We start from the raw sequence: 27209 nt of genomic DNA on the forward strand, positions 1-27209 counted from the left end.
AAGAGTTAAGAATGTTTATTTCACAGAATAGGCAATAAGTTCACTGCTCGTAAAGCTGCAATTGAACTACACTCAAAATAATAAAGTACATATGTTTAACTAATGGTCCCTGTAAGCTACGAATAGGAAATTCAACCAATTCCTACAATCATGGGATTTGGGGAATCATTCTCATTTTTGATCCTGAAATACATTATTAGCAATTGTTGTAGACAACTTCCTAAAATAAAGACAATCATCTGAAGCCCACTGTGTTAGCAGCCAAACACAGCTACTCACTTGCAAAGAGATAAAATTCAAATGGGTAAATCCAATGGGGAAAAATATAAACTATCAAATAGCTGCATTTAACTGGTGCCAAAATACCAGAATCTATGTAGAAAACCTCTAGACTGACTGTTGGTTTCACAACCACATCGTTCTTTACAAATACAATTTGTTATTCTCCACAATATTTAGAAAAGAGATTAAACCTGGATAACTCAGGAATTCTTTACGCTAAGAGAAACCAGAAACAAATATTCCATCATCACAAAACTACGTAACTTACCAGTGAGCTCACAGCCATCTGTGAGACACTCAGATACTTTAACTTAAGTAACACATATATAAGCAACTTATATACATAGTGATTTAAAAATCTCACTGGTATGTATACAGCGTAATGAGGTAACGGTTACAGAGGAAGAGATTATGTGAACATGTCCAAGAAAAGGACAAGTTATTTACTAGATATAATTTCTGTACTTTCAGTTCTTTAGCCACAATCAGTATACTTAATCTCCTTCATATCCTTACCCATAAACTAGCAAGTTCTTCTCCACCCTGAAACATTCGCTTCTTGCATAACCCTGTGATTTGTCCTGAGGCCTACGGGGCTTTGTGCTAGGTTTTTCTTCAGAATCACTTTCCAGGTCTGAAAACTCCATCAATTCATCCTCTTTGACTGCACTGTAGAGTCTGGTTTGCTTTCTTACTCTTGGTGTATCAATAACTAGGTTATTCTAGAATGAAAGTGAAAATGCAGAAGTTTAGGATGGGGGAACATCTTCAATTTAATTGTACTAGGAACTATCATAAAGCTCTTACCCTTCCATTTAAAGCATCAATATCCAGCTCAGCTTTCTTTGCCCACTTCTGCCAAAAATTAGGGTCATCCAAGGAAATGTCTGTCCTGTTCCCAGATGCAACAAAACTAGCCTAGTAAACGTGAAAACATAGGCATTGGTTTCTTAACTGCATGCTACAAAGAATATCTATTTTCACTCGTAAATACAATACTTAGGACTTATTAAGTGGTAGTTTCAAGAAAGAAAAAAGGCAAGCCTGGAAACTATCATGACTGGAAATACAGATATCCCAACATTTGTGAGGAAAATATCTGGGACAAGTACATCGAAAAACTAAACTGACACAGAAGGCAATTTAATACCACTTCCATTTATCCCGGTCACACTTCATTAATTTTCCTCTGAATGTCAATGCACACCTTTGCAAACGTTGAGCCTTTTCCTTCAGATTCAATAGTAATCGTGTGTGTTCGCCTTAAGAGAATCTGATCGATATCCTCTTCACAAAACTTAGACCCTTCATCTTCCTCATCCATCAGAGCACCATATGCCCCCTTTCGAAGAAGATCTTCTATTTCTTTCTTAGAAAGCTGTTGCACCTGTAACATGTAAGAGAGGGTTTGGTTCTTTTTGACATCAGCCAATGCGTACATCTGACAACATAATCAGACTAACTGTCCTCTTATTTAGCATTTTAAGAACTGAAACTCTAAGATAATGTGGTGTCAGTCAATTAAATATTCATGCTGAAGTCACCTTCAAAAGAAGAATACGAACAACAAAATTCTTAGCGTGAAGTTACAGGACTGGCTTAAACAATTTAATAATTCATTGTCACTGAATCCTTTTACTTTGGCTCTGATGACTGCTAAACTCCTCCTGGGAGCAAATTTAGCTTACTAACACGACAAAAAGCTAAAGCAAAAAAAAGTCCAAAGCAAAAAGGCCACACTGGAAAAAGCTGACTAGAACAACTCCAAAAAGTGCCAGGATCAACACAATGTAAAGGGTGGAATGATGAGAACGGATGAGGATTGAGGGAACATGACTCCACCTGCCCCATTTTGGCAATAAGTGAGCCATTAGATCGGCTAAGCCAGTTCATGTAGCCTCGCCCTTAATTAACCCTACTTTAAAATACACACCATACTCTATCTGAAAACCACTGTTGTCCAGCTAAAACACAAACAAGCAGGAAAAGTGCTACACATTCATAACATTTGTTGACCGTGCACCTTAATACATTAATTCTCACCCCATTTGTAGCGTTTTCTCTTCCACTCATAGATTGTAGCACAGCCTTATCAAGGCCAAGCTTCAAGCTAGCTTTGTCAAACATTTCCCTTTCGTAAGAATTCCTTGTTATCAACCTGTAAATTTTCACTGATTTGCTCTGTCCTATTCTGTGACATCGTGCTTGAGCCTGATGAAACAAAGACAGATTGTCAGTTACAGGTCACAAAAGGAAGAAAAAAAAAATTAAATAATCAACACAGAACTTAGAGTTATTGCTTTCAATATAAATAATAATCTTTATGATTTTAAGAGAGGAACAACAGGTAACTTCTCTTGTAGGTGAAGAGAATTTCACAACAAAAAGGCAAAGAAAAAATTTCAATAAAATCATCTCTTGTAATATTACCTGGAGGTCATTTTGGGGGTTCCAGTCTGAATCAAAAATGATGCAGGTATCAGCAGCAGTAAGATTAATGCCCAAACCTCCTGCCCTTGTGCACAGCAGGAAAACAAACCTATCAGAATCAGGTCTTGAAAACCTGTCAATAGCTGCCTGACGCAAGTTGCCTCTTACTCGGCCATCAATTCGTTCATATGGGTACCTGAAATAAAAATGTATTATAAGGACAACTTTACTACAATGGCATTGTTTCTTTTTAAGAATATGCCATTAAGAAGGAGGGGGAAAAAAAAAAAAAAAAAAAAAAAAAAGGAAAATATGCTACTATAGGGTCAAAGTAATTACAAAAAACTCAGACACCGTTCCTGTATATACACACTTCAGCAGTGGAAGACGTACTACTTTGTCTCCTGCTTTGCGCCTTTTGGTAAAGAGCAAACTTTCACTCCAAAGAAGGAAATAAACATTCAGGCTTAAGCTAAAAAGCTCTAGAGCCACCAAAACATTTAACTGAGCAGTAAACTAAGAGGTTTAAAGCCCTTCATGTGAGGTGATTTTGTACTCACCCAGAAGAAAAATCTCAGTACTTGCAACTTACAGGTATCATTTTCCTTTTAGCCAGATCGCTATAGAAAATACTGTAAATTGCTTGCATTTCATCCCTTTTCAATATGGATTACTCACAGGTTAAATACTGTGGCCACTGAGGAAAGCACAGTTTATTTAGAATTGTATTATATTGTTGCTCTCACCGTCTTTGAATGAGGTAGTCTTCCAGTATGTCCAAGCAGCGCACCATCTGGGAAAAGATAAGCACCCTGTGGCCACCAGCCTTCAGTTTTGGCAGCAGCTTGTCAATCAGTACTAGCTTGCCAGCAGCCTGGATCATTGCCTGGAGCTGAAAATCTGGAGAGTCGGCATTGTGTGTTTCTTTAAACTCTTCCAAAATTTTCTCTTCAGCACCTGCAAAGATTGGACAGCAATACATGAACACTGCAAAGGGCCTTATTAATAAACAATGAGCTCGCCTTCAATACCCTATAGAAACCGCAGGAATGTTTGAAGCGTTACGGGAATAAACATTTATAAAAAATATTAACCTGAAATTTAAAGCAAACACACACACAAATACAGCATAAATAAAAAGTAACTTTGAACATTCTATTTTTTTTTTCCTCTTTTAAATGGGAGTAAACCCTTTCCTAAATAAATTCATGCAGCTATTTGATGCACACAAATTAATGAAAAATTAAATAAAAAGATAAAAAAATAAATCATATTCCAACTGATCAAATGATTTTCTGTTCTTTCTTAAATGCAACATGTAAGAAAAAATACCTCGTTTCCACAGGAAAACACAAGGAATACAAATCACTTTTTACGTCTGTGCCTCTAAAAACATCAAAATCATGCTTAAACACACGCATGACCTGGACCTGCTCCTTCCATTATTAGTTGTAGAATCAAAATCCAAACAATGAAAAAGCTAATTGGGGGTGGGGGGTGGGGGGGAGGCAGGAGGAATAAGCAGCTGTGAAATTATTATTTTACCTTCCATTTAGTTTTCTTTTCTCACTGGATGTATTTTTTTTGTTCTGTTTGATGAAGCTATCCACTGTATATATTCTCTCCAGAATTAGTCAAAAGTTCTTTCTTGCCATTCCCCTTGCCTATGAATGATATACACAGCAGCAAATACTTCCTTCTACTGCTGATTACCTGAAGACTGTAGGCCAAGATCAAGTTGTCTCTTCAGTCTCTCCTATGCTTTTATTCAATATTTTGTCACTTCTACAAAGAGCGAGCTATTCCAAGACTTATCAGATTACTATTCTTGGCTATTTAAGGAGTTAGAAATTTTCACCCTAATCTTATTTTATATCCAAATAAACCCTTTTTTAGAGCTGTCTTTTTCAGTCACTCTGGGATTTTTTTGTTTGGTTTTTGTGGTGTTTTTTTTTTCCCCTGTTGGTTTTTTAAACAAAATGTGGTTTGTAAAGTATTGCTGGTTTGTAAAATATTCAGCTTCAATGCTGCTTTTGAATAACACAAGGAAAGGTGGGAGGGCTGGGGGAGGAGGGAAGAGTAGCTTATTGCCAGGCTTCTGCTGAGCATCTCTCTCATATCCCAGTTCCAAGTAGATGCCTGTAAACAAACACGCAAACGCACCCTCCCTGTGTGATCGCTGGTTCAGTGCCTCCTGTAAGGTGGTGTCTTAAATAGATACTACCCGAAGCAGGCTGTCCGACAGCTTTGTGTTACTCAATACACTTGCACTTCTAGCTTTTACAGAATTTAACAGACTCAAAACACGACCACACTTAAAGCTAGTTTTACATCCCTGAATTTTCCTTATCTGGACTTCCTACTCCAAGCGTTACTGATCCTAAAGGCTTGCACATAAGGAAAAATAATCCCATGTGAAAATAGTACCATCAGACACTTCTTCAAGTTCCCTTCAATCATATCGCTTCCCATCTTGTAAAACAGGCAGGATTTTGGGTAGTAAATCTCAGCTGAGCTTAGGCAATTTCAGGATATAGCAAGCTGTCAAGTAGTTCATACGCAGTAACTTCAGTGCTCTCTCTCGGTTACTTCATTTATTTCTTACTCAACTGTGATATCCAAATTCAAGTTTCACTACTATAAAGTAAACCAATATGCAAACTCAGCATCTGCAAAAGCAAACCACCTACGCCAAGCACGCCACAATAAACCCACAAACTGGTGAATTTTCAGTATCAGAGTTTGGTCCCAGCAAGATCCACTTCCAGAACAGACCACCACCTCCAAAAATACAGTCTTTCAATAAACCTATCCTAGCTAAACCCTGTGAAAGACTGCCCCGTTTTTTTTCATTTGTACTTCAACTGCAATTAAGTGATGTACACTGAACTGCCTGTTACCCAAAAACTACTTGATGTAGTACCTGTAGCTCTGTAACACTAGTTTCTATCGTAGGTGATTTTTAGAAGGGGAGGAAAGGAAAGTATGTGAATGTGTGCTTGATCCATCAGGGAAACCCCCACTTCCACTCATAATTGAGAGAGGCTTCCAGGGGGTCAAGAGAGTATAAGGAACAGAGTAAGGAACCTTCCCAATGTTCAACGCTGTAGATGTGTAAGTACGGAGGCACTCCCCACTGCTGACTCTTGGAGACAGAGAAAGAGGAATGACGTATAAACACTTGAGAATGGTTGCTTGGGGTAAAACAAGGAGTCCAGCTCTAGGAAAAAGTGACAGTGACAACGCTTTGCCCAATTTGGTTGGAGAATACCCCAAATGCATCCACTCCCTCTAGAAGTCTACTCAAAGACAGCCTCAGCAGACCATCATTTTCCCCTCTGCAGAACAGATCTAACAATCAAGAAACAAACTGAAAAACCCACTCCATATTCAACTCTTACCGTACCACTTCCATCATATAACCTTCTATGGCTCTTAACTGAAGATTATCTAGAAGACCCGCTTGCAGCTTTTATGCAAAACAAAACATATAGTGTTCTACTTGGGTATTCAAATACACATGCAGTACTGCTTGCTCACAAAACCCATAAACTTGGAAGAAAACGAGAAGGATTCAGAGACATCTTTATGAAAACAGTTAAGCCTCAAGAACTTGCTACTGCAACAACTCACTCATCAGGAGAACACTATGCAACATTATGTACTAGCACTGCAAGACCTCTTGGTAGAACTACAATAAACTTGTGCCGTCGCTCTAAGTACAAAGATATTAACTATTGACCAACAAAATAAAACCTCAGGCTCAGACAACTTCAGGATGTAAGAGTATTTTCTGTCCTAGAACTACAAAGGACGTATTTGTTTAGTTCCATCCTCCACACTAACAATAGCCAAGATTTATTTATTTGTCCCTCAAAACCGAAGGCTTGACCCACCTGCTGCACGACACCAAGTCCCAATGTTCAAAAGCCACAAATATGTTATAAAGGCTAAAGTACTCAAGAGACAACCCTACCTCCCTTTATTAGGGTTAAGATACAGTCACCAAAACCCACTTGAAATTCTCTACATAGCCACCTGGACTTCAGCAGTCTCTAACAGACACTAAATGATACAACACTTGTGAGGAAAAAACAAAACACTGCTGTAGGCAACGTTGCAATTACTACTCATGAACTCTAGTTGACAAAGTAGCAGCAAAATAGTCACTTTATTTCTTTTAGCAAACATGAAAATAAGGAAAAAGAATGGCAAGGTTAAAGCTAGCCAAAAACCAGGAAACATAAAAAGCATCAAGTTTAGAAGCTCATAACCTGAACATCCGGAACTATTTTCTGGTAAACTCATTTATAAAATGGGTTAACTTAAAACAAAAAAACAAACAGACAAAGAACAAATCCTACCAGAACCACAAAGCTACTTTACTGTATGTTTATCTGAGTTTAGAAACTGAGCAGCTCACCAGCATGGTTAGGCTGAAGTACTTTGGAGTAACCCTACATCAAGTCTTCGGAATGACTACTTGTGCAGGAAATACAATTAGATGTCATTTTGTGAACCAGTTTAAGCATTTTCCCCCCAGTTAAACAAAAAATGTCAAAAGAAAAAAAACGTAAGCACTGCAATATGGAAGTCATACAATAAAAACCTGAAATCACATACGGCTCAAACTAAACAGTCTTTCACCATGAAGCTGATAACCAGCATTAAGCCAACTATAGCATAAATCATATATAGTATATATATAGGGAGGAGTTGGAAAACACCAAACTAGTAGAATACAACCCTTTATAGAGAGTTACATCCTCAAAGAGATTTGATTTGACCAACCCATACAGTTTAGCATACTTCAGACAGCTATAGGTAGCTGGCTCATCATATACCACCTGCCATAGATAATCCTGATCTAAAACCAACAGCATCCCACTGAGAGGATTCATCATGAAGTCTAATACGACATTCAAAAAAAATCTCGCTAGTTAAATTACAAAAACGAACTGACAACACACGGCCATAAAATTAACATCATTTCTTACCCCACAACTTCTGCTCAGAAATTTTAAGTTACTATTTCATAGCTGCTAATTGTTTTTTTTCCACAGAGTATTAACTGCAACTTGAAGAAAAGACTCCCATCTTTATGCCAGCATCCAACAACCTGCACGATAACCGATGCCTTGTTTGTCAGAACTAAGAGAAAGGAAAACTTGATAATACCAACACTAACTCTGCCTGGGCTAGGAAGCCTCAGAAAAGAGCAGCACAGATGTCTTCAAAAGCAACGCCATCCTGACTAGCAAATATCCACATCTAAGAAAAACTGAAAGATTGTATCACTTTTCTACATAAAATACATGAATAAATAGAAAGACATACTAGAACATAATTCCTGATTTACTGAACTTCCTCACAGCCATTTTTTGAATGAGAAAAATAGGAGGCCTACCATTAATAAGGTACGGATGATTGCAGCATTTTCTTAGTTCCATCATAGTGTTTAAAAGATTAGGTACATTTGCCTGCCCTCCACCCTTGGAAAGAAATGTGAAATTCTTTTCAAGAATAGCACGATAGTATTTCTTCTGAATATTTGTCAGCTCAACTTCAATGATGGTTTCCTCTTTGGGGGCCAGGTTCTTTTCTACATCCTCCTTGAGACGTCTCAGCATCATCGGCTTCAAAATTGCTTGGAGTTTTTGCACCTAGGAAACATAAGTTGAACAACTAACTGAATTTAAAACTGTAGGGCCTCAAATATTTATTTTTCAATTTCCTTAATTCTAAAACTCCTGTTTCCTACCTCAGATCACAAGTAGAGGCCACTTTTAAAAAAAATAAATAAATCTTTCCTCACTGACCAAGAGACCATGTTCTCTTTGATAGCTCAGTACACACTTCTAAAGTACATTTTTAGTGTGCATCACTTCTGTTCAGTGAATGTTATTAAACAGACTTCACTTAGAACTCTATTTCTGAACACGGACAGTACTGCATACCAGTCATGCAAAGCTAATCCTAAGCAAGCACAGCTATATAAGCAAATTTGACTTCAAGATCAAGTTTTGCAGTTAACTTCTAACCACTAAACAGAGTGTTTAACGTTATTTTTTCCCTTCATATACCTGCTTCCCATTATTTTCTTATTTCTTTAGTTTTGGCATCCACTGAAGTAGAAAACTATTTAGGCCTGGTCTCAAAATGAAAACATTTTATTTCTGTAAATTTTTAACACACTGATAATTTTTAGTGTCAAAAAGACATGCCATAGATGGTGGGGACAGGTGGGAAATGCCCATTTTCCTCAAAAAAAATTAGCTAAATTTCATCAAGTTTTTGTAATACCCCCTTACATAAAAAGCTGAAGAATATTCCATATAGAAAAAGACTGGCATTTAGGTTGTTTCAGGTTGCCTCTCAAAATACAGATCAGCTCAGTGTTGAAGAGCTGATAAGTTTACCCTGAAATCTGTCATCATCTCCTGATGCAGAGCTGCATAGCAGAAACATGAGCAAAAGATAATTTCTCCTGAACTTGCGTCATTCCCTTAGTAATAAAGCAACTTAAGGAGAAAGAAGATAAATTAGTATGGAGGGATGAACACAAAAATACATTGAATAGGATTGGAAAGAATGGAGGAGAAAACAGAATTCACTAACACATAATATCTCCCATCACTTAAAAGATAAATCAAATTCCAAAACATCTAATGGTGTGTTGGCAGAGAAGGCACTTCTTCCAAAACTTACTGGCCCAAGCAATCCAGGCTCCAATTCTGCTCATGGATGATGGCATTATTTTAATAATATTCCCATGTATGGCTTCAAAAATTTCCAGTTCTGCTCTGCTGACATTTTGAGCTCGCCATACAAAAGCTGTGTTGAGAGTCAGGATATATTAACTCCAGCTCAAACACTATATTAACAGGACTACATGGCTTCTGGATCAGAGCTGGCTCACTTCCAATCAGGTCAGAGTCCAGCCTGACTGGCGTGCAACTGCCTGCACAATCTGTGGAAATACATCCTATGATTTCCCCAGGACACGATTTCCCCATGATTTTTCCAGGAGGTAAGGGGCTGGGGGAAAAGCTGTTTTGTAATTTAGACTATTACCTATGAAAGAGTTGCTCTCAAAGAAAGTAAACAAAAAGTTAAGATATCAGAAATTTTTCAAGCAAAACCAACATAAAGTTGCACACAAAAATGCATGCAATCATGAAGTTAGATTATCATAGGGCCAAATTAAAATGCATACATTAAAACGCCATGCTTCAGTTCACTGCTAATGTTAAGGTGATTTGACTGTTACCCGTTGCCTTTTAAAAACATTTTCATACAAACAGAATGTATGTTTGTATGAAGCAGAAATTTAAGTTTTATACATGACCATGAGAAGCTTTCACATTATAGATCTAAAACACGCTGCACTGAGTCTTTCATTTTGAATTGATTTATTATTTCTTTTATTGGACAGCTTGAGAAATCTGTTTTTGAGTCAGTCAAAAAACCCTCCCTCCGTTTGGTTGCCTCTTGCTAAGCTAGGTTTCACTAGGAACTTGGTTCCTGTTTGCACAGAAGTCATTGATAAAACTCCCAGATGTTAACTCCATGGAAGTTATGGAGGACAGTCCCCTCACTCTGACACCAACACTTAAGGAAGAATGTCAACTGACAAGTTAATTCTCTTCAAGCAAACAAGCAATTCTAGAACTATTTACATCCAACAACTGTTACAAGACACCCCACCCCCGTTTTTAAACACCACATTTTAACGAGTGGGAACTTTCCCCATTTCTGCATGACCAATGGACAAAGGATAAAAAAAACCCAGTGATAAGGCAAAATGACTTCTGGTCAGAAGCAAAAAAACAAACAAAATGAAAACAAACAAAAAAACAGTGATAAAACTACTGTGGTCTTCCAAAACGTAAATAGGTACTACTCGTAAAAACAAGTAATGAAGTTCAGATATAACACAATGGATGTATTTCACATCATCTAAACAGAAAAGTGAGTGTGCAGGAGTTTACCTGTTCTTCAGTTTTCAGATCACCAAATTCTTGCATGAAGGTGGTTTCTGACGGGAAGCGACCTGGTTCCAAGAAGTGAAGCAAGCTAAATAGTTCTTCTACTGTATTTTGCAAAGGGGTTCCAGTAAGCAGCACTTTATGTTCCTGAAAGGTTAAGAAATAAGTTGCCTACGAATCCATCTAAATTAATTTTCAATGGAAAAATAAACAAAATTATCTCTTTTTCCCCCCATGTATCTCTCATCTTCGCCCCTCTGCCAACATATACCTCCCCCTACCTATGGCTCTTTTCAACACATTTCTAACTAGCATTCTGACCTTTCTCCAACGATAGCCCAGAAAAATACATCAGTAATTAAGCACCTTCAAAAGTACCCCAGATATAAGAAGAGATTTTACTGACCCACAACATTCCAGCTCTTTCACAAATATAATGAACAATAGCACAAATACAATACAATGGCAAAATAACAGCTGAACTTATCCCATCACTTTCAGTATAAATCCATCGATTTACTACACCTCCAATACATTTCAGTTCTCAAATCTCTTCAGGGTAGGCGTAAGCTTCTAACATAGGAAACCTGAAGCAGAGCCCTGCTTCCCATCTACACACAACAGAGCACGAGACTGGCAGAGCCAAGAGGAAAAGCTGGATATTGCTTTAGAGGAGGAGCCCAGAGAGATTAAGCAATTAGCCCAAGGTCATGGTAGTAGAACAAGAACTGAAGTGAGAAGTCCCATACCTCCATCTATAGTCACGCCTATAAGCTCGGCTTTTCTCTAACATCAGCCATAATAAGGAAAATAAATGGTAAAGAGCATTTTCATAAAATTTCATTCATTAAGCCTCAAGACTCCTTCAAGAAAAGTACTGTTTAACAAACAAGGAAAAAGAAACTAGAAGTGATCTATAAGTCACCAGTGCTTGTGTAAGCTAATGTTTATTTCTCTTCATTCTTATCAGAAATAAGAGGCTTTGAGTTCCAGGTATTAACTTAGCATGACTGCATTCCTCTCACATTTTTAAAGAATCTTCAGGCCAAAAGAAAAAAAACCAAAATTTTTGCCTTTTAAATGGTAAATATCTTTAAAAGCCATCATTCTATTTTTCTCTGTGTTCTTAGGTGCACAAAATATGTGTATTAATGTAATACATATTTATGTAAGCATCATAAACCAACTCACTTTTCCTGTCCTTACCAGTCTGAAAGAAGCTCCTTACGGCCACAATTAACGTTAGAGCTGACATTAACGCAGAGCAGTTTAACTCTCACACCCGTATCTGGCCACCTTACTTAAAGGTATATTGTGGTTAAGGTCTACATGAAGAAGTGACTAGAGAGTAAGTCACATGAAAAGAGAAAGGGAACGACAAATTTATCTTGATTTTCTTAATAAAATCCGCATAATTTTTGGTCTAAATCCACGAAGAGACTTATGAAATGTCAGCATTCCAAAATTCAAGGTATGCCTATGCTTCCAGCCATTTTAATGATCTTCTCAGCTGTATTCCCTCATTCTTCTGAGCATTTGATGCTTTCACTTGAGAAGAAACTCTTTTATTTTACTTTTTGATGAAACCATAAATCAGGAGTAATAAAAATACAGAAAACACAAATGTAAAAAGATGTATAAACTGACCAGGTCCATCATCTTGAGTCCTTCCAAAAGCTTACAGTTCCTGTTTTTCAGCCTGTGGGCCTCATCAATGACCACGCAACGCCATGGAATGTTACGCAGCTCCGGGCAGTCAGTTAAGATCATTTCAAATGTTGTGATAATGGCATGGAACTTGTAGGACCCCTTTATCACACGACCCTAAAAAGAACAGCAAAAGTTAAAGTAAACTCCCTGGCGAAAAAAGGAAGTACATTTGTTTCATCTCCAAAATTCATTCTTTAGAAATACAGAACAGCACAATGGGCAAGATATTTTAAGTAAACAAGGTCATTACTGCTGACTCAACAAGGGAATACAAAAGTGTAAGTTTACTACCAGCTTCACGCTAGCTACGTTTTTAATCCTGTGAAAAGGCCCACAGAATCACTGCATATTCATGCCAAAGATGTTATACAAGTATTTCAGTCATAATTCATATGGATCATACTAATGCCTTGAAGCATTAATGTGTATTGCTGCAATATTCAAATAAGATTTTCAAAAAAATTTTCTTTTTCCTTTTAAATCAAAGGTATGTGACGGTCCTCCCAAATCCAAATAAGCCAGGAGGCTTCATTTTTATGACTATCATAATATTTTGCTCCCAATAAACATTATTTTTTTCCTGGTGGACATCAAGTATCCAGAACACCTACAATTCTAACAAACAGCTTTAAAAAGATGCAAAATTCTGAACTCTTAAATGGAGAATGTATATCCTTCGCATACATATTTTCATAAATTTGCATGAAGGAAAGTTCAACAGGATGATTTACCTGATGTTTGGCACCATATTCAGTATTTTTTTGGTTAGTTGACAGTCTTATTTTTCAGGGCTGATACTAAGACTCTGTTTCAAACTTTACTCAAGATCATGAAACGAATATCTTTCTGGCATTATGCTATATTTCTTCCTAATGCTGTTTGAAGAAAAACATAACTTGGTATCTCCAGTGGCACTGGGTCTGCACAGGAACACTGTCTCTCTAAGGATGGGCCTCACACAAGTTCAAGGCCATTCTACATTTTCAAAGCAGGACTATGTCGTGGGTTGCATATTGAATACATTTCAAAAGAAACATACATTTTACATTAAGGTGACCATTTCTTTCTTCAAACATGTGCAAGTCTGAATCCTTTTATAAGTGGTCTGCATATAATCCTCTCCAAACTATGGGGATCAGAAATGGCTACTGACTCAATAAAACGATTGGAAACCTGATATCCTGAATGTAGAAATCTGTCTATGCACGTCAGGAGTATTTCAGAGGAAGTAATGACCTGCTCAACAGTACTGTCTCCTGGCATAGTCCAGAAACGTTTATCTTCTTAGTTAAAAAAAAAAAAAAGAAGAGTTGTTACCTAACAAATAGCAGATGAAAATACACCGAGTAGGCAACTTAGCCAGCAAATTGAAATGCTATAATCTTTTCATGATCCAGATATAACTGTGAAGACATGAGAATGCGGTCCAAGAGATTCTTTCCGAGTGGTGGAAAACACTTCCATGAGCAACCTCATGACTGCATGGCAAGCAGTGCTCTTCAAGAACGATCACTACATAAAGGAGCACAGCCGGGTGAAGCAAAAGTCGTACGACTGATCCTTGATTATATATTTAGAGCTGTCTAAATCTCACATTAAAATATAAGCATAGTGGTCTTGCAACAAGAGCTCATTTTATTTGAGGGACAGTCAAATGCTGTACTGAAGTACACAGGAGTAAATCAAATAGAAAGTTTCAAGAGCTCTCCCAAGAGCTTTAGAAAATGAATTATGTTGTTCTTCAACAGTTTCAGGCCTCCAACACTTGGGGAAGTATGGGAAAGAATCCTAAGTAATCCTATTGATGTCACGTTGGAGAAATTTAAATGTAAAAACTATCACGAAAGTGGCCTATAGCTTTGTCACAGGTGAATTCTTAGACAACGAGGAATCAATTTATCCTGTTGCAATGTGGTATCTAAATGAAGTTCTCTGATGTTGGAACCATAGAAGTTTCATATCCATTGACTCAGAAAAGTTCTTCTATTTGAGGAAATCAATCTTCCTAACAGGTAGCAGTTTCCTATTCTCTGTGGGAAATTTTTCTGGAAGTAACCCAAGCAACAGAGGTGGTGTACAACAACTAGATATGAATATAAAATTTGGATTGTGGTTTAGAGTATTACCTCTTAGCAGATACAAACTGAGAAGATCAATTAGATGTGTACAAGAAGTGGACTTCTAAAAAGATGCACATTCCACTAACGGGAACCATGAAAGATTATTATGGTCTTTTCCCACCAACCTCAGACTCCACTTTGAGGAACAAGAGAACAGATGCAAGAAATGTGCATGTTAACTAATTATAGCCAGAAGGCATCTGGAAAGCTAAGTCACAGCCACTTTGTACAATGCAATTCGATGTCATCTTCAGTGAAAGACAGAGTCCCTACTGGTGAAATACTGCCTTCAACTGTTGTATGCTAAACATTCTTTGCAGAAATCTGAGGTAATCCTGTGCTGATGACATGTTCATAGATCAGTAGCTTCTCCGCAAGAAAGAAAACAGTGCAGGCAAGAAAAAACTCTCTTAAGCCAACACCCACTGAGCCCAAAATGAATGAACCAGGTAAGAGAGAAAAAGTCCTAAATATCAAGAGCATTATTTTGAGTTAAAATCAACCAAGAATAAGGTACTCTGTTTCTGCAGGTAAGCCAAGTGGTTTCTCTTTTTAGTCCTCATTACATTGCAAAGTAAATTTCCCTCACAAACAAGTCAACTCTTTTACAGGGCTCTGTCATCAATTTTATTTGGCATATACAGTTTTCCTGATAGTAAAACAGAACTCTTCCTCAGAGATAGAATACTACCGAAAAGCAACTGCTTTATTCGATATTCCAACCAGGGAAGGTCCGCAGAAGGACCTTTCAGTTATATTGCTCAAGAACACCAGAACAGGCTTCCTTCCCTACATGACCCTCACATCAGTAAAGCATTTTTAGGGAAATGTCTCCTGTAGCATGGTGTCCTTAGTGTTGAAGTCATACTACTGCAGAAATGTATTTTGTTATTTTGTTACTTTCTAGATTTTCACAACAACTTGACTCTGGTTACTGGTGTTGACTCTGAAAATCATGCTACTGCAGATGGGGTAGGTGCTTCTTGGGCTGCATCAAGAGAAGTGTGGCCAGTCCAGGAAGGTGATTCTGCCCCTCTACTCCACTCTTGTGAGACCCCACCTTGAGTACGGTGTCCAGCTCTGCAGTCCTCAGCACAGGAAGGACATGGACCTGTTGGACCAGGTCCAGCAGAGGGCCACGAAAATGATCAGAGGGGTGAAGCACGTCTCCTATGAGGACAGGCTGAGAGAGTTGGGGTTGTTCAGCTTGGATAAGAGAAGGCTCCAGGGAGACCTTATAACCCCTTCCAGTACCTAAAGGGGGTCTACAGGAGATGGGGAGGGACCCTTTATCAGGGAATGGGTCGATAGGACAAGCGGTAACGGTTTTAAACTGAAAGAGGGGAGATTTAGGTTAGATACTAGAATTTCTTTACTGTAGGGGTGGTGAGGCACTGGAACAGGTTGCCCAGAGAAGCTGTGGATGCCCCATCCCTGGAGGGGTTCAAGGCCAGGCTGGATGGGGCTTTGAGCAACCTGCTCTAGCGGGAGGTGTCCCTGCCCATGGCAGGGGGTTGGAACTCGATGATCTTTAAGGTCCCTTCCAACTCTAATCATTCTATGATGCTATGATTCTTACGCATGCTGTCTCTACTATTGCCCTTCAAAGCCAGTCAGACTTTCTCAATGTTCAATTGTCTTTTGGAGAAACAGCTCAGCTTGAGAGGCCTCTTTTCACATTAGGGCTTTAAAAGCTAAAGATGCCAATGTCTGGGTTGATGTGTTTGGCAAGGGGACTAGAAATTATACTGCCAAACCTGCCTTCTCTCTCTTCCTGTCCCCCATCGTACACCCACTGACGGTACTCAGAGGACGCCAGACTGAACACTACATGGGGATTCTTTTTGTCAGAACATGAAGAGATTTCTTCCCGTAATTCAGTTTCTACCATGCGTTTCACAGCTCACAGTGTCTTACAAAGAACGGAACACAGAAAGTGATTTCGTGACACATCTAACTAGCTGCCACCAAAAGGATGAGCTCACTCCATTTCTCCTTTATCCCCAACTATGGCAATTGTCTGATTCTCCTCTTAAGCCAGTTCAGGGAGCAGAAATGATTCATTTTTCTGTGCCGTGAGTGCTTTGCCATTACTCACTATGGGGTCAAATGACTCCCATGGTCATTACAAGAGGTGAGTTAAGAATACGGCAACAGAGGGAACAAAACTTTCTGCACCTGCATCCTTTTAGTTTAGTTTAGATCCTTTTAGTCACCTTCAGATCAATGAAACGACATTGCCAAAATAATAAGAATCTGCACAGTAAGTGGGTTTTTTCTGATGACATTCCTTCAGGTTTCATGCAATGTAACTGCTGCATCCTAAGGGGAAGAACATGCTGAGAACAAGCACCACTTAAATAACAAACATACATGATTTTTAACACAGAAACTACTTCAGTAGAGACAGTATTTGTATAAACGCACATTTTAAAATTTGATACAAAATATCTATCTCTGATAAGAAATAATTTTGGAATCAGAAAAAGTACAAATCAATTCCAGTTAATTTGCATCTAGCTAAGAAGCTAAATGTAATTATTCTTGTAAGGAATACAAGCCATTAGACCTCAGTATAACAACCGTTATTCAAATCAATATTCTTTAACAACAATGAATATGATTTTCATTTCAAACATTCTTTGATAAATTGCTGAGAAAATGGTTATTTCCTAGGCCAAACAGATGTAACTCCTAACTACTATACATTACTATGTGCTTTTCTACTATATTTAGGTACTTGGTCATATTTCTGTTTGCCCTTATGGCATGTCAAGTTGTGCCACAGTCATCACCTTCAAAACAGTTTTTACAGTTCTTTTCCTGTAAAATTTTATTTTCTATCTCACAACCACCCTCATAGCTTTGGTCTACGGACTCCAATTTTTCAACGCTCTTCAAGGACAGAAAGTGAGAACTAGGCAGAACTGGACTACCCCCTACATCACTGACAAAGAGAAGAATGCTGTAACTTTTCTACTCTTTAATAAAGATTTCTTTCCTCCTACACACTTGCACTACACTACCCCTTTTAACCACAGTCTTACAATATTAACTCATGTTTAACTGGTTGTGTGTCATGACAAAAAAGGATCAGCATTTGTCTTACAGCCTTCCCAGAACCGAGCTCTCCCTACCGTAAGAATCATCTCCATTCCTTGTCCATAGATAGCCCTATATTTAGCTATTCTGAGTATTGTTAGCTTGGATCCAATTTATTAAGTAATACGGCTTACTCTGTATCCATGAACTGTCTTAATTATTTACCACTCTCCCCATCTTCGTGTCACTTGAAAACTTACTCAGTAATGATTTTATGTTTTCTTTCAGGTCATTGATAAAAGTGTTATATAGCTCGTGTACAAGAACCAATCCCTGAAGAACTACACTGGAAATGCAAATCATTTCTCATTTACAATTACATCGAGAAATATCAGTTAGCCAGTTTTAAATCCACTTAATGTGTGCCATATTGATTTTATATCATTCTAGTTTATTAATCAAAATATCCAGTGGCATAAAATCAAATGCTTTACAGAAAATCTAAATATATGAATTCACCACTATCACTTCTTTAAGCTCAGCTGGAAAGAATACTCCACAATACAACAAATCAGGTTGAACTTCCACTCTTTTTCTCTTGAGTAAGATTATGCTGCTTTGCAGTAACATTTGATGTATGCTCATTATTTTTCCCAAATCCCGTTTACTTACTCTGAGCAAAGGAATGCATTTAAGTGTAGAGATCTGTTGCTCTTTATAGCTTCAGTTTTCCAAATAATTTTCTGGTTTTACCCCCAATCTTTTCTGTACCTGCTCTCATTCTCTTGTAAGAACTATTCAACATGAGTGCGGTAACAGAGATTCAAAATATATCTGACATAAGATCTGATAAAGAAGCACCAACAAGTTTAATTTCTGCAAGCTGGTCTTTTCCTGGAATGGTAGGCAAAGATTGATTTTTAAGCTTATTTCCAATTAAAGTAGCTTCTCCATTTGAAGAATCTTTTCTGCCAGCTCTCCTCAGGAATGCAAAATAATGAAAACCTTGTATGAAACAATTAGGAAGAAATTCTTTCCTGTGAGGATGGTGAGACACTGGAACAGGTTGCCCAGAGAAGCTGTGGATGCCCCATCCCTGGAGGTGTTCAAGACCAGGCTGGATGGGGCTTTGGGCAACCTGCTCTAGTGGGAGGTGTCCCTGCCCATGGCAGGGGGGTTGGAACTGGATGATCTTTAAGGTCCCTTCCAACCTGAACCATTCTATAACAAGAGTTGCACCATCTCAGTTAACTCTTGGTCCCTCTCTATTTCCAGCTGATCTCTTGGCTACTATTAAAAAGCATTCTTTTTATTAATACTTATGCCTTCATTATTAGCTAAAACCTACTATATCAGTACTAAAAACCAAATTGATGCTTAGATTAATTAACAACAGTAAAGCACATACAAAAGCAAAGAAAAAAAAAAAAATCATTAAGAGCTTTTACCTGTGGATCTTTGAAATACATTTCATACAACTGAATGGTCCTCCGGCTTGCTTGACTCCCATGATACACAACCACATTCAACTCTGTCCAGGTGCGGAACTCCCTTTCCCAGTTGGGAATTGTGGACAACGGTGCAATAACCAAGAAAGGACCATGGATTCCTTTCAAATATATCTCATAGAGAAACGTAATGGACTGGATAGTCTTTCCCAACCCCATTTCATCTGCTAAAATGCAGTTTCGTCTGAAAACAATAATGAAAAACAGTCTGCATGATTTGTTCCTAATTTAAAACACAGAAAACCAGTATGAAGTTAAACTGAATAAAACAGAATTTTTTAGAACGGCAAGTTTATACTGAAAAGACATCGTAATCTTTTTGCATTTTAAATAAAAGTTATGATTTGTGATGCAATGAGCATGGATATAGCCATTTTATGTACCTCAAGTTCACATGGGGGAGGAAGGGGCAGCAGGGGTGAGCATGGACACATATACATACAAAAGCTTTTGCCACAAGAATCTATCTGAAATATGCATGTTTTATGTAACACTATGTTATCCACCTGAAGTTAGTTTGTATATGACTCCTGCAGCAAAAAGTGAGGCGCATAAATAATTCTAAAGCCTCACTTTAGAAAGTTACTTTAAAAGGTTATTGTTTCAAATAAACTATGAAAGCCTTTCCAAAGCAGGATGTAGCAGTAAGCAATATTTTACGTACGTGTTGTACCAATTGAAAAGAAGCCAGTTTACTCCCTCCAACTGGTATTCCCTGAGTTTGTTATTGTTTTTATACTCCCTGGAACTCTCCGATTTCTTCCAGTCATCTGCAGGAGGTCGCTCCTGTTTCAAATACAGCAAATCCCATTAGTGGTTTCTGAAAGACCACATTACTTTACTATTTTCAAATAAAATCCTCTATATGGAGCCAATCCTTACCACACGCTCCATTTCTGGCTCCCTAGACATCAGTTTCTCAAATTCTTCGATCTTAGCTTGGTCGATGTCTTGCTTGAGCTCCCAAGTGCTGTCTTCATAAGGAAGTGAACACCATTTCACCAGATAATGCGTTACAGGCTTTGTTAAGACAAAAATAAGGTGACATCACAATTTAAAAAGAATAAAAGTGTAACCTTTTTTAACAGGAGATCTGCAGGCTATATACAATTCAAAAAGCTTTACCAGACCTGAAGGTCTGAATTAGCCAAAAGGGTAAGCAACCTTGACAATCTTATCAAGATTGGAACGAGGAGAACGCAGGCTTAGCACTGAAACGAGAAGAACACTACACCTGAAATCCCTAAGGTTAAACTAAAATTTAGAAGTAAAACAATACTCGTTTTTCAACTGTTACAATTTCTATGCTTTACCACATATTTAAACAGTCAACTCTTTTCTCTTGCCAGTGTCATCAGAAACTTCCCAGCAGACAACCCAAACACCACCATTCACTGAGCAATATGGAAACACTGACACTGTTACTGAAGTTTTTTATTCTCCCAGGACCTAAAAGGAGTCTCCTGGAAGACAAAGTGATCTTATTCTGCAGAACAAGTCATTAAAGAGTAAGAAACAGTGAATTCAGGACCTCTTCTGGAATCAACAGCCTAAATAATGTCTAAACTATTAAGACATTTAGCTAAGATTCTTTCAATTTTCATTTCAATTCTGTATTACCTGCACAGACATCATATTTTTGCAGTATTATTAATATGCTGGAAGCTTCTGAAGTGTTTAATACACTCACATTTCAAACAATGTCTATATGACTACAAAGGGACTAAAAGTTTTCTTTACCTCTCCATTATCATCTGTGCTACGTGAAAAATCCATGATTCGATCAACTTCCACATAATCTGGATTAAAAAGCTCATCATCAATCTGTTCAAGGAGAGAGGCAAAAATAGAAAAGATATCTCTATTAGCCCTTCCTGAGAGGAAAAATTATTACATATTTCACCATGCAATAATATTTTAGGTCACGGTGACACAGAATTTATATTTGGCAAACTTCAACATGTTAATTGAAATGCTACAATTCAGCAAGATCATTCCCCGTGAGGGAATCAGACTTCTCAGACTTTGTTAACTGGGCCTCTTAATTACTGTGTGAAACCTTTTACTGTGAGAGAATGTTTAAGAATATTTTAAATGAAGTGTGAAATTACAATTCACTAATGAGCAATCGAAAAGGCTTATGGCATGCAATGCATTTAGCATTCTTGAAAACTACATCTTGCAATAAAGAAATTAGAGCCTTGTACACTAAGTGCCTTTGGATTATTTTAACTACAGGAATCGTCTAACTGCTTTATAAGCAAGATTCAAAGATATTATTTCAAAAACAGAGAAAAAACACAGCATGCATACATGGTTTCACCAAAAATCACAATTTCTGTTCTCATGCCTTCAATAGCTTAAAGGATTCTCTTGCGTACTAAAGTGTTTTCATCTTATACTTTTAAGATCCTCTCCAGTAGAAAAGGCAGACAAAAGGACTAAAAGACTACGCACATTTTGATAGCTTTTTCTAAAACAAGAACAAATTCCAAGTATTTACAATAACTTGTGTGGAAACAGATTTAAAAAAAAAAAAGATAATTTAAAAAAGCAGCAACTCCAGCCATCTTCACTTAGAACAGATGTTAGATTTTACAATGCTGCTCCTTAATGACACGATATGCTGTACTGTTATTCCAAATTATATATTTATTAGCTTCTCTAAAAACTCAAATATCGGGAGTCTTGAAAGTTAATTTAATCTAGTTCTTTAGGCATTATATGACGCAGTTAATTCTTTATAGATGCCACACTATTTTATAATCATTTCAAAGCATTTTGGATGCTCTGACATAGTGCTCAGAGCTGTTCTGTACACTCCTAGAAGCACAACACATCAAGTCCTCCTCCCCCCCAATTCCTGTAAATTTTATCAAAATATGTCAATCAGATGCACTTAATGAGAAAGCCATGCTGACTTGATGGAAGTTCTCAATTTGCAACAGGTTTTGTTTAGCTTGAACTACATAGTAAAAATAAATATAAATAAATAAATACAGTAGTAGCACATGAACTTGTTTTTGTTTTCTCAAAAGACAGTATTTTACTGAAAGGTAAGCTCTCAGAGACAAAAACAGCAGATCTGGTCTTTTATTGACAGGACCCCTGCCACACTACTGCTTATGGCTCCAAGTGAAATTAAATTGATGATAAAAAGCTTAGAATCCCTAGTGAGCAGCAGTCCATAACACAGAAAAATGTGATGCATTTTTCTGGCATAATCAGCTCCCGAGAAAAGAAACCTGGTACTGATTCACTAAGAGTCATGCTTACAACGCAAACAACTAACTTCAAGGAAAAAAAAGCCATCAGTAAAAAGCATAAAGTCAGGATAAATCACATTGCGTTTCATAAACTCGCAAGACTTGGATCAAGCACGGTTATACTTTATAATAGAGTGAATGCTACTGATATATCACACAGTTGTTCAAAATCTTCTGCTGGTACGCAGAACAAGAATTCCTAAGAATATTCCTTAAATACCTAAAAGAAAGAAACAAATAAATCATACTTCTGAAAGGAATTTGTTCTGGCCCTGTTTTGCCTTAAACCGCTTGATCTTCTGCTGAATTCTCTTGTCTTTGTCCAGCTCTTCCACAGATGCCCACTGACAATGAAGGTAAGAACTAGAAGATGAAACAGAAAAATATTACTCAAAACTGTGCTTCCATCCATTGCATACTCCTATGTATCGCACCAGTATAGCCAGATCCTTCCAGCACATCGGAGTGACCATGCTTGGAAAACCGAACATGATCTTCTTCATCATACAAGTTATTAACCAACCACCTCTACTGGAAGTAACTACACTTACTAATGGAGAAACTTGTAAATAAAAAGAAGTCTCACTCAAAATTTAAGCACATAGCCCATACATTTATAGTGTTTGGCACAAAGCTAAGATGATTTTTATTGGGCATACTTAAAACATAATTACTATACGAGACATTTACCCTAAATGTCACTATCTAACACCATACTCTAGCAAAGAGTAGAGGTTTTAGAAATTAATAAAATATGCAAACATTTCAAATACTAACATGCTAGACATTGTTTTTTGTGAAAATAGCATTCTAATTAAAAGTTGCATGAGTCAACTGAAGTTTTAACACTGATAGAAAGAAAAGAAAAACCCTTGTAAATGCAATTCCATGGTAATAATTCACCTTTAAGAAAACACAAAGTAAGGAACAGCATCTCTGCCAAAATGCTTAGTCCCACTGTATAAATTTAGAGTCTGTTGAAATTTATATTACTAAGAAGTCTAAGAACATGAATAGTTAATACAAAAACTACATGCCAATGTAATAAAACTAAACAAAGCATAATTAAGCTATTAAACATATATATATCAATAATCAACATAGTGCAAAAGGTACAAAGGTGGCAGCAGACTGAGTGAAGCCAACTATCTGCAGTTGGCTGCCAAGAAACTCACTTTAAGTGAATTTCTCTCTTAGATGGGAAATTTGCTAAAAGTAAACAAGATATGCTATTTTTCTAAAAGCTGTGAGGTATCTTATTTTAAATACCGATTGCACTGCAGTTTCAGCTCCCAGAAGTGAAACAACATGCTGCTCTCACCACTATTAGATGTCTTATAGAGAGGCAGCTATCGGCTGGAATATTGGAAGCCATCTTGTTTGTTATCTTAGACATTTTGTTGGACATCAATCATGTTTTTGAAACAAAGTTAAGAGTTATTTTTTAATAGTTTGCAGTCACATTACTCTATGGTTGCAGTAAGATCTACATGGCTACATAGGTATGTGCTCACAAATCTGCATGCATAATAAGCTGTAAATTATGTAAATAAGCAGAGCAATTTTACCTGCGGATTTCGTTTTGGAGAGAACACAAATTATGATGACACTATCAAACCCACTACCACTAATGCAAGGTACTTCCCCATTTATTTGCCACTGTTTTGGATTAAACATTAGAAATGTTTAAAGCTGGATAGTAACAATTATATCATCTATAAAACCAGTTTTTAAAAACTATTTGAAAATTACGTGAAAAAGATAGTAATCAAACCTCTAACTTTACTTACAAGTTTTTGTACTTTACATAGAATTCCTCTACTTCTACCTCCTCTCCATTCTCCATCTATAAGAAAAGAATTGTTGAAATGTGAATTAAACCACTAAACAGCCCGATTTAGTTAATGACTAAAAACTAACCGAAAGACGGACTACGGTCCCCACATCGGCTCGACAAGCGGAGGTGTAGGAAAGCGTTAGTGGGGGGGAGGACATGGGTGAGGAGTTTCCTCCAGCAGCTTACCCAAGTACATACTCCACTGCTTACTACAATTTCCAAGACATGAATCATTTGAACTCCTCCCTAACCACATGCAGCTTCATTCACAACCTCACCCCAAACCTGGCTCTCTGCCAAACCCACAGTGTTAAGTAGAAGCCAAGTGTACCATTTTCTCAGGCAGCAGCCAATTAGCAACTGCACTCCTGAATGCCATATGTATTATTTTTGGCTGGCTCATGGCAACTTTACATTGTGGGTTTTGTAATGTTTTAAAAAAGAGTTTTAAAGGGGGTTTATTCCTCCATATAGTTAATAACTCCAAACAAGAAGCCATATAAAACTAAACCTTATACCTCTGCTAGAATTTTAGTGCATCAGTGTTCATGGCTTTAGTTTTACTCAATGGTGCAATTAAATTCACTCAGGCAAGATGTCTCACATACAGAGCAGCCAAATTAAATTAACACCCAAAAACTACATTTAAAGCAAGGTTAAAGTTGTGATATAAACCAGCAAAACCAAGGGCATTCAGTGCTAAGGGTTGAGACTACCCTTAACTCATCCCTAGTGCCAAAGTATTGCATAACATATGGCATGTAATACTTTGTTGAATTACTCCTGAACCCAGCCATAGGACAAACTAAGGACAGTGCACCAGGCACACGCTTAGAATTCAGTTTATGTCACAACATTAACGGTTTGTGTTTACTAATGAACTCTGGAACAATTTTAAATAGAAGAGGATTTTCTGTTTGACATACTTCATCAGGGACAACAACATCTGTAATAAATATTGTATGTAGCACTAAACAGACAAAACTGTTGATTCCTGTATAAATCAACATCCTCCATCGTTTTTATATATATACACACATATGTATATCTAAAAAGAGAGAAAAAAGTATAAAAGAGGGACTACTCTAAAGCTAGAGGATGAACTGTCATCTTCCAAATTCTCTCTCAAAAGAAAAGTTGCTGGCTAGACATTACTTCCATAGCAGTGCAATTAAAGAACATCAGTATCAGCTGTATTAAACTCTGCTCTAGCACCGTAAAGAAAATGATCCTAATCCCTGATTTACATAGTATTCCTTCTCTTCCAGATTAGCAAGGGATTTTATCATTTTAGCGTTCATATCACTCCAGTACAGTCTGCTTGTGTTCCTTTCTAGAGAGAGGAGCAACACCAGCTTCCACTTAGTTCTCCCTGAAGAAGTGGAAGAAGATAAGGTATTCCTGGTGCTACTTCTTGATTCCTCTGTTAAAGTAGATAAAACTATGCCCTAACACTAAACACAGGGAAGAAGCTTCTCTGTCACTTACAAAGATACTGTCAAAGGAAGGAATTTGAAGACCATCAAGATCTTCTATTTTAAACAAACAAACAACCCCCCCCCCCCCAAAAAAAAACCCAACAACAAAACGGAGTATTTTTCAAGAAGGTATTCATATTTAGTGGTCAACACTAATAAAAAAAAAAAATGGAGATCCCATTATTTGAATCTATTCACACCTCTCAGACAAAATCAGTCTTCAAGAAGTCATCCCTAATTTTAAGACTTTTTTTTAATTATTATTTTTCTGAAATGCATTACGGCCAGGCCTCTTTGATTAGTTTCAAATCAGAATCCTTGAAGACACATCAATCTTACAATGACACCATAGTTAAACACCTTTATATAAAGGTTTTGTGTTAGCCAATTTAACTTCCCTCAACAGCATTTCAGTCAAGTATATTTTCTGTCAACTGCCAACTTAATAACAATAATTTACAACGTAAATCTTGATAAATCCTGTAACTCTCATAAGCAAAGTGTACTTTTGTATTGTCTAATAGGTAATAACTGGTCTATGTTATTACATGTTTTATGAGCAAGCATCAGAGATTCTCCTAAATAAAAAGTATTGGGCGGGGGGGGTGGGTGGGGTGTGTTTAAAAAAATTCTTACTCTCCAGCATTCATGCTTATGGCCAAAAAAAAAAAAAAATCTAATCAAGTTACAATCAGCAGCACTCAAGTAGGGTTTAACAATACATTAGTTTAGGATATATGAGACAGAAGCTTATGCCTTTGACATCACTGTCCAACCCCCGCTACATGTACATTTACATTAGCCATTAGCCAGGTAAAAAGGTGAAGTAGAACATTTATGCAAAATTCTCCCCAAAATGATTACGCATCTTAGAATAGCACATGGCAGACTTGGGCAATGCAGGACACTTCCAATTATCATTGCCTAGGTGCAACCATGATTGACAATCTGATCCACACTTTCTGAGAGTAACTGAAGAAATAAATAATCCCTTCCTTCAAGCAAATACTTAAGAGCACACGGTCTTGCACTGCCTCTGCCACAGAAGTGATACAGTAATACCTGCTCATGCAGAAGTTGTTTCAGCAAGCCACTGGGGTGTAGAGACAAGAATGAGCTTAAAAAAAACAAACAAAAAACCCTAAAACCATAACCAGAAATATCAACTGCTAGAAAAAGAGCAGAGCAAGCACATTAATAACTGATGCAAAGCAACACATAAAAACCAATCACCTCAATTGATAACACTACACTGTAAACTAATCAGTTTGTGGAAGAGATATAGGCATTTGTATGCAGCTCAATTAGATCTAATTCTCACCATGTACTGGTAGGCAAAAAGAGAAATTCAGACGTATAACATGCAGGTATGATTTCTGCAGGCTCCACGTCTTTCCATGTTATCTGCTATTTGTGTTGAATAGCTTATTTACTTCTAGTCATTCCTTTTCAAAGTTAAGGAGCAGAAATTCAAAGGGGACTGAAGCTGGCCAAGAAAATAATTAGAAAAATGAAAAATTTCCTCGTACAAACTGAAGATGTCAGGAC

At 37.3% G+C, this 27209-nt stretch overlaps 1 protein-coding gene across 2 annotated transcripts in view; it reads right to left on the bottom strand.

Moving 5' to 3' along the window:
- Nucleotides 1-27209, bottom strand: part of CHD7 (chromodomain helicase DNA binding protein 7) — a 137199-nt gene that overhangs the window by 16922 nt on the left and 93068 nt on the right. The window contains exons 7-21 of one of the 2 annotated variants that reach the window (XM_074146348.1): nt 24137-24192; nt 22595-22709; nt 20821-20904; nt 19963-20100; nt 19745-19866; nt 19021-19264; nt 12348-12524; nt 10704-10847; nt 8120-8375; nt 3459-3669; nt 2713-2908; nt 2326-2493; nt 1490-1669; nt 1090-1200; nt 799-1004 (exon numbers count right to left, since the gene is read on the bottom strand). The exons of the other annotated variant lie outside the window; for it this stretch is intronic. Of the exons in view, the coding sequence (XP_074002449.1) occupies nt 799-1004; nt 1090-1200; nt 1490-1669; nt 2326-2493; nt 2713-2908; nt 3459-3669; nt 8120-8375; nt 10704-10847; nt 12348-12524; nt 19021-19264; nt 19745-19866; nt 19963-20100; nt 20821-20904; nt 22595-22709; nt 24137-24192 (2408 nt within the window). The remainder of the gene's footprint in view (nt 1-798; nt 1005-1089; nt 1201-1489; nt 1670-2325; nt 2494-2712; nt 2909-3458; nt 3670-8119; nt 8376-10703; nt 10848-12347; nt 12525-19020; nt 19265-19744; nt 19867-19962; nt 20101-20820; nt 20905-22594; nt 22710-24136; nt 24193-27209) is intronic. 2 annotated transcript variants of the gene reach the window in all.

This window comes from Numenius arquata, chromosome 4, assembly GCF_964106895.1.
Source record: "Numenius arquata chromosome 4, bNumArq3.hap1.1, whole genome shotgun sequence".
In the NCBI taxonomy this organism is placed as follows: Eukaryota; Metazoa; Chordata; class Aves; order Charadriiformes; family Scolopacidae; genus Numenius; species Numenius arquata.